The 7139-nt window shown below is 42.3% G+C and overlaps 1 protein-coding gene across 1 annotated transcript in view; it reads right to left on the minus strand.

Moving 5' to 3' along the window:
• GALNT12 (polypeptide N-acetylgalactosaminyltransferase 12) overlaps window positions 1–7139 on the minus strand; it is a 64479-nt gene that overhangs the window by 1903 nt on the left and 55437 nt on the right. The window contains exons 8-9 of the mRNA XM_004372367.2: window positions 2796–2909; window positions 251–397 (exon numbers count right to left, since the gene is read on the minus strand). Of these exons, the coding sequence (XP_004372424.2) occupies window positions 251–397; window positions 2796–2909 (261 nt within the window). The remainder of the gene's footprint in view (window positions 1–250; window positions 398–2795; window positions 2910–7139) is intronic.

Raw genomic sequence — 7139 nt, forward strand, 5'->3', positions numbered from 1 at the left:
CCCCATGGCGGCCGCCTCACTGTGACGCTGCCAGGCTCACAGGGCACCCCATGGCGGCCGCCTCACTGTGACGCTCACAGGCTCACAGGGCACCCTATGGCGGCCACCTCACTGTGATGCTGCCAGGCTCACAGGGCACCCCATGGCATCTGCCTCACTGTGATTTGCTCACACTACAGAGACAATGTCTGACTTTCCCTTTACACTCCACGTGACTGACAGCAAGGAGGCAATGACATTGCTCACTCACCTCCTGAAAGATGAACTTCTGATCCTCAGGGGCAGTTTCCTTGCAGAGCTCCATGATGAGAATATCTGATCCTTCAGTCACAGATACACAGGCCTCTGGCTGTTGGGTATTATAGCGTATTTCATTCTGGGACGTGTACTCGAAAAACTGAAAACAAAGCAGCCAACATGATGGGGTTACCCTCTGACATGGAAAGAGGGGAAATTGCTGCAAAAGAACCTGGGGTTACAAGAGTGTGAGAGCTGAGGCCAAGCTCACCCCTCACCCCCAACCCCCACACTGGCCTGTCCGATCCAATGGCCTCCTTCACATCTCCACAGCACTCTGTTGTTGTCAGGTACTGTTCAGTTGATTCTGACTCAACAGAGTAGAACTGCCCCGCAGGTTTCCATGGCTGTAATCTTTACAGGAGCAGATCACCAGGTCTTTCTCCCGAAGAGCTGCTGGTGGGTTTGAACTGCCAACCTTTTGGTTAGCAGCCAAGCGCTTAACCCCTTCAACACCAGGGCTCCTTTCATAACACTCTTGTTGCTGCTGTGTGCCATCAAGTCGATTCCTACTCATAGCAACCCTATATGACAGAGTAGAACTGCCCCATGGGGTTACCAAGGCTGTAATCTTTACGGGAGCAGATCGTCAGGACATTTCTCTTGCAGAACGGCCAGTGGGTTTGAACCACCAACCTTTCGTCTGGTAGCCGAGTGCTTAACTGTTGCGCCACCAGGGCTCCTTCACAGCTTTCTAGTGTACCTCTAATGCAGTGCTGAGCAAGTGCTAACCAGGTGGCCCTTTCTCATGCTGTCTCACTTGCTAGATTGTGAGGACAGAGCTGGTGCCTGGTCCGCCTCGTTCCTGCTGTGCCTAGTCCCATGCTGGCATGGGACGGCAGGGTGAGAAGATAGACCAGTCCCAGCTCTGGCATCTCGGGGCTCTCGCAACCTTGATTAGCCAGTTCCTCTCCTTTTCCTCAGTCTCTCTCCGCCCCACCAAAAATAATGATGTGACTGCCTTGTAAACTATAAAGTGCTGTGCACAAGCAAACAACATGACTGCTAAGGGGAAGACTTGGTTCTTCCAGAGCAATGGTTTTCCTGCTCTTGTCTGCCTATGGATTACCTACAGTGCTTGTTAAAAATACTGATTCCTGGCCCCAGCTCAGAGAGGGAGTCCTTCCGTCTGAGATGGGGCCTAGGAAGCTGCATTTTTAACAAGACATTCACCCCACCCACCCCCACCTCCCTTCCAGGAGATCCTGACACAGATGGCTGTTCCCAAGCTGTTGAGCAGTACTTCTAAAAGGAATCTCCTGGAAAGCTGGTTAAAACAAAAGACTCAGATTCAGCAGGGTTGGGGTGAGGCCCAAGAATTTGCATGTCTAAGCACCCACGTGATGCTGTTAGTGCGAGTCAGGGGACCACCTTTGAGGAGCACTTTTCTAAAGGGGAGGCACTGGTGGCGCAGTGGTTAAGAACTTGGCTGCTAACCAAAAGGTCAGCAGAACAGTTCGAATCCATGAGCTGCTCCTTGGAAACCCTACTGGGCAGTTCTACTCTGTCCTATAGGGTTGCTATGACTCGGAATTGACTTGATGACAATGGGTTTTTTAACGGGTCTAGAAGGTATTGAAGAACCTGAATGATTTAAGGTTTCAGGCATCCAAATTATGAAAGCTTACTGCTGACCATAAGGAGGCTGAACATTCAAATGAACCTGTTGTGAACCCAGATTGGAAAGAAACTTTTGAATCCCCACCCCTTCATCTCTAGGTGTCTGGTGAGCCCATCTGCCTTCCAGGGCCAGGGGCCTGTTCTGACCCTTAGACCCCCCAGGATTGTCCTTCCTCTGCCCTGTCTGTAGCACAGTACTTAACAGAGAAAGATCCGCCTGGGCTTCCAGGTAAAGCAACATCCCTCAACACTGCTTTGCAGCATGGCACTGTGCATGAAAACCTGCAATTCCATTTAAGGATTAGTTCTAAGGAAATTACCCGAAATGCAGAGCTGTTGGTTTTTTCCTTCTTTCTTTCTGAAATTAGATGTCAGTGGCAGGGTTATTAATAATTGCAAAAATAAAAATAAAAAAAGGGGGGGGACAGGAAATCAGTTCACTAAACAGTAATATAGCCACACAATGAAATATTAAGAGGCCATTAGGAATGATATTCTCAAAGGATTTCTAATAATGTAAGAAAAGTATGTTGCAATAAATGGAAATAATGGCCTATAAAACTTAGACATTTTAACAACGACTTACAATAGATTATCTAAAGTCTGTGTATAAAAAAAGACAGGAAGAAAAGATGTCTTGGGCATATTGGTGGTGCTCTGGGTCCTGCCACTCCCTCCCTTTTCTACTTTCCAAATGTTCTATAAGAAGCATATATTATTTTTATAATGAAAAATCCAACATCAAATATTTAAGAAAAAACACAGAGCTTTCTGCGCCAACTCCCTCTTTAGAGGCCACACTGACAATCCATTGAATGTAGAGCCTCCCGTGGTCCTCCCCAAGCCAGAGTGTGATGCTCCTGAGAAGCAGCGCCTACCTGGTTCTGGCCCATCCCATGACAGTGGTACAGAATGACTTGGTGGCCCAAAAGTTTGTTTTCCTTCGGAGGGTTATAGTCAAAGCAGTATTCTTTCAGTCCTTTGTTCTGCAGCTGTATTAATAAAAGAAGCAATAAGATGAAGTTAATAATATATTTTATTTAACCCAATATATCCCAAGCATTATCATCTCAACATGTAATCATGTAATTAATATAATTAAGGAGCCCTGGTGGTGCAACAGTTAAGTGCTTGGATACTAACCAAAAGGTTGGCGGTTCAAACCTACCCAGTGGTGACCTGCTTCCATAAAGATTACAGCCAAGCAAACCCTATGGGGCAGTTCTACTCTGTCACATGCGGTCAGTATGAGTCAGAATCGAACTCACTGACACTCAACTACAATGAGAAAATTTAAAATTACCTACATGGTCTGCATTATATTTCTGTTGGACAGCACGATCTAGAATAGCAAGAAGCACCCCTAGGATCAGATTGTGAACTCTAAATATCATTTCCCATTAAAAGGACTAGGGCTTCTTGGAGGAACAGCAGGGAATATATAAGATGAGCATGGGACAAATTGGCCAGAAATCAAGGAAGTTATTAAAGCCATTAAAATGGGGTCAAAGGTCACAGAAGCCAAAATGAAGAGGCTCCCACCGACCAAGGTTGGTACAATTTGAACACCAAAGCAAACAAAACAAAACAAACAAACAAACAAAAAAACAGACTGAATTGATTAAAACACATTAAATATACAAAAATCCATGAGTTTACAATGATATTCAAAATAAGAAAAATAAAAAAAAAAAAACCAAATGAGCCAACAATCTACAAAACAACCCACTGGACACAATTGGAGGAAACTAAACTACCAACTTTTATTCTGAAAATGGACAAATTAACAGAAAGACTTCAGAATGTGTCACGCCTTTCCTATATAAATTCAAAAATCCATGGCTAACAAATCACCGTAGTTAATGAGGGAATGTTCTTCCTTACAAAAGAATCCCAGCTAATAAAGATGGAAGAAATGAAAGAATTAAGAAAATCACCATTTGGCAACTCCCTCTGAAGTAATGGATCTAGGCAGTGATTATCAACGTTCACTAAAAACACTGGAATGACATCAAGGATATCGCACATGAAGAAAACAAAAGTCATTAAAAAGACAGGAACGAAAGAAAAGACCAAAGTGGATGTCAGAAGAGACTGAAACTTGCTCTTGAACATCGAGTAGCTAAAATGAGTTGAAGAAATGATGAAGTGGAAGAGCTGAACTGAAGATTTGAAAGGGCAGCTTGAGAAAACAACGCAAAGTATTATAATGTCATGTTCAAAGACCTGGAGTTAGAAAACCAAAAAGAAAGAACATGCTTGGTACTTCTCAGGCTGAAAGAACTGAATAAAAAATCCAAGCCTCGAGTTGCAATATTGAAGGATTCTATGGGGAAAATATTAAACAACACAGGAAGCATCAAAAGAAGATGGAAGGAATACACAAAGTTACTATACCAAAAAGAACTGGTCAACATTCAACTATTTTAGGAAGTAGCATATGATCAAGAACCGATGGTACTGAAGGAAAAAGTCCAAGGTATACTGAAGGCACTGGCAAATAACAAGGCTCCAGGAATTGACGGAATACCAACTCAGATGTTTCAACAAACGGATGCAGTGCTGGAAGTGCTCACTTGTCTATGCCAAGGAATTTGGAAGACAGCTACCTGGCCAACTGACTGGAAGAGATCCATATTTATGCCTATTCCCAAGAAAGGTGATCCAACCGAATGTGGAAATTATCAAACAATATCATTAATATCACATGCAAGTAAAATTTTGCTGAAGATAATTCAAAAGTAGATGCAGCAGTATATCAACAAGGAACTGCCAGAAATTCAAGCCAGATTCAGAAGAGGACGTGGAACAAGGGATATCGTTGCTGATGTCAGATGGATCCTGGTTGAAAGCAGAGAATACCAGAAAGATGTCTGCCTGTGTTTTATTGATTATGCAGAGGCATTTGACTCTGTGGATCATAACAATTATGGATAACATTATGAAGAATGGGAATTCCAGAACACTTAATTGTGCACATGAGGAACCTGTACACAGACCAAGAGGCAGTCGTTTGAACAGAACTAGGGGATACTGCCTGGTTTAAAATCAGGAAAGGTGTCAGAGCTGCATCCTTTCACCATACTTATTCAGTTCAATCTGTATGCTGAGAAAATAATCTGAGAAGCTGGACTATATGAAGAACATGGCATCAGGACCGGAGGAAAACACATTAACAACCTGCGATATGCAAATGATACAACCTTGCTTGCTGAAAGTGAAGAGGACTTGAAGCACTTACTGATGAAAATCAAAGACTACAGCCTTCAGTATGGATTACACCTCAACATAAAGAAAACAAAAATCCTCACAACTGGGCCAATAAGCAACATCACCATAAACAGGGAAAAGATTGAAATTGCCAAGGATTTCATTTTACTTGGATCCACAATCAACACCCATGGAAGCAGCAGTCAAGAAATCAAAAGACACATTGCATTGGGCAAATCTGCTGCAAAAGACCTCTTTAAAGTGTCAAAAAGTGAAGACGTCACCTTGAAGACTAAGGTGCGCCTGGCCCAAATCATGGTGTTTTCAACCACCTCATGTGCATGTAAAGCTGGACAGTGAATAAGGAAAACTGAAGAAGAATTGATGCCTTTGAATTGTGGTGTTGACAAAGAATACTGAATATACCATGGACTGCCAAAAGAACAAACAAATCTATCTTGGAAAAATACAACCAGAATGCTCCTTAGAAGCAAGAATGGAGAGACTACATCTCACATACTTTGGACATGTTATCAGGAAGGATCAGTCCCTGGAGAAGGACATTATGCTTGGTAAAGTAGAGGGTCAGCGAAAAAAGTGAAGACCCTCCACAAGATGGACTGACACAGTGGCTGCAACAAGGGGCTCAAGCATAACAATAGTCATGAGGATGGTGCAGTACCAGGCAGCGTTTCATTCTGTTGTACATAGGGTCGCTATGAGTTGGAACTGACCAGACGGCACCTAACAACAACTAAAAACATTACACGGAAGGCTGGTGGAAAACTTAATAATGGATAGTCCAGGCTGACAGTACCTGAACCCACTGATCAATCTTAGCATCACTAAAAGCAGGACGACCAGACATTACCTGCCTCCTGATATGACACAACATGAATACACAGCACCACCTATGAATTGTTCTTGCCAAAAATTTGACCCTGACTCTAGTCAAGCCTTCGGACCTAACTTCCATTTTAAAGAAATATAGGGGAGAGGGGCACAAGATAAGAGACACCAGAAAGAAACAAATACGTAATTCCAAATGTATGTCACTCTACAGGACCACTGATGCTTTTTTTCCAACAAGTCGATAGCACTGCAAAAGGAAAAAAAGGAGGGGGACTGCTTTAGATTAAAAGAGACACAACAACACAAATGACAATCAAACGTAATGTGTGCACTTTGTTTAGATTCCAATTCAAACTAGCCAACTACCAAAAAGTATTTTTTCAGAAATTGAGGGAGTCGCCAAATAAATAAAGCATTACTCAAGAAGAACAAAGTGGGAGGCCTTACACTACCTGATTTTAGGACCTATTATAGTGCCACAGTAGTCAAGATGGCCTGGTACTGGTACAACAACAGATACATAGACCAATGGAACAGAGTTGAGAATCCAGATATAAGCTCATCCAACTATGAGCAACTAGTATTTGACAAAGGCCCAAAGTCCATAAATTGGGAAAAAGATAGTCTCCTTAACAAATGGTGCTGGCATAATTGGATATCTATATGCAAAAAACTGAAATGAGACCCGTATCTCACACCATGTACAAAAACTAACTCAAAATGGATAAAAGACTTAAATATAAAATCAAAAACGATAAAGATCATGGAAGAAAAAATAGGGACAACGCTAGGAGCCCTAACACATGACATAAATACAATACGAACCATAAGTAACAATGCACAAGCACCAGAAGACAGACTAGATAAATGCGAGTGCCTAAAAATCAAACACTTATGCTCATCAAAAGCCTTCACCAAAAGAGTAAAAAGACAACCTACAGACTGGGAAAAAATTTTTGGCTACAACAAATCCGATCAGTGTTTAATCTCTAAAATCTACAAGATACTGCAAAACCTCAACAGCAAAAAGACAACCCAATTAAAAAATGAACAGGCACTTCACCGAAGAAGATATTCAGGCAGCTAACAGACACATGAAGAAATGCTCACGATCATTAGCCATTAGAGAAATGCAGATCAAAACTACAATGAGATATCAT

This window comes from Trichechus manatus, unplaced genomic scaffold (genome assembly GCF_000243295.1).
Source record: "Trichechus manatus latirostris isolate Lorelei unplaced genomic scaffold, TriManLat1.0 scaffold00016, whole genome shotgun sequence".
In the NCBI taxonomy this organism is placed as follows: Eukaryota; Metazoa; Chordata; class Mammalia; order Sirenia; family Trichechidae; genus Trichechus; species Trichechus manatus.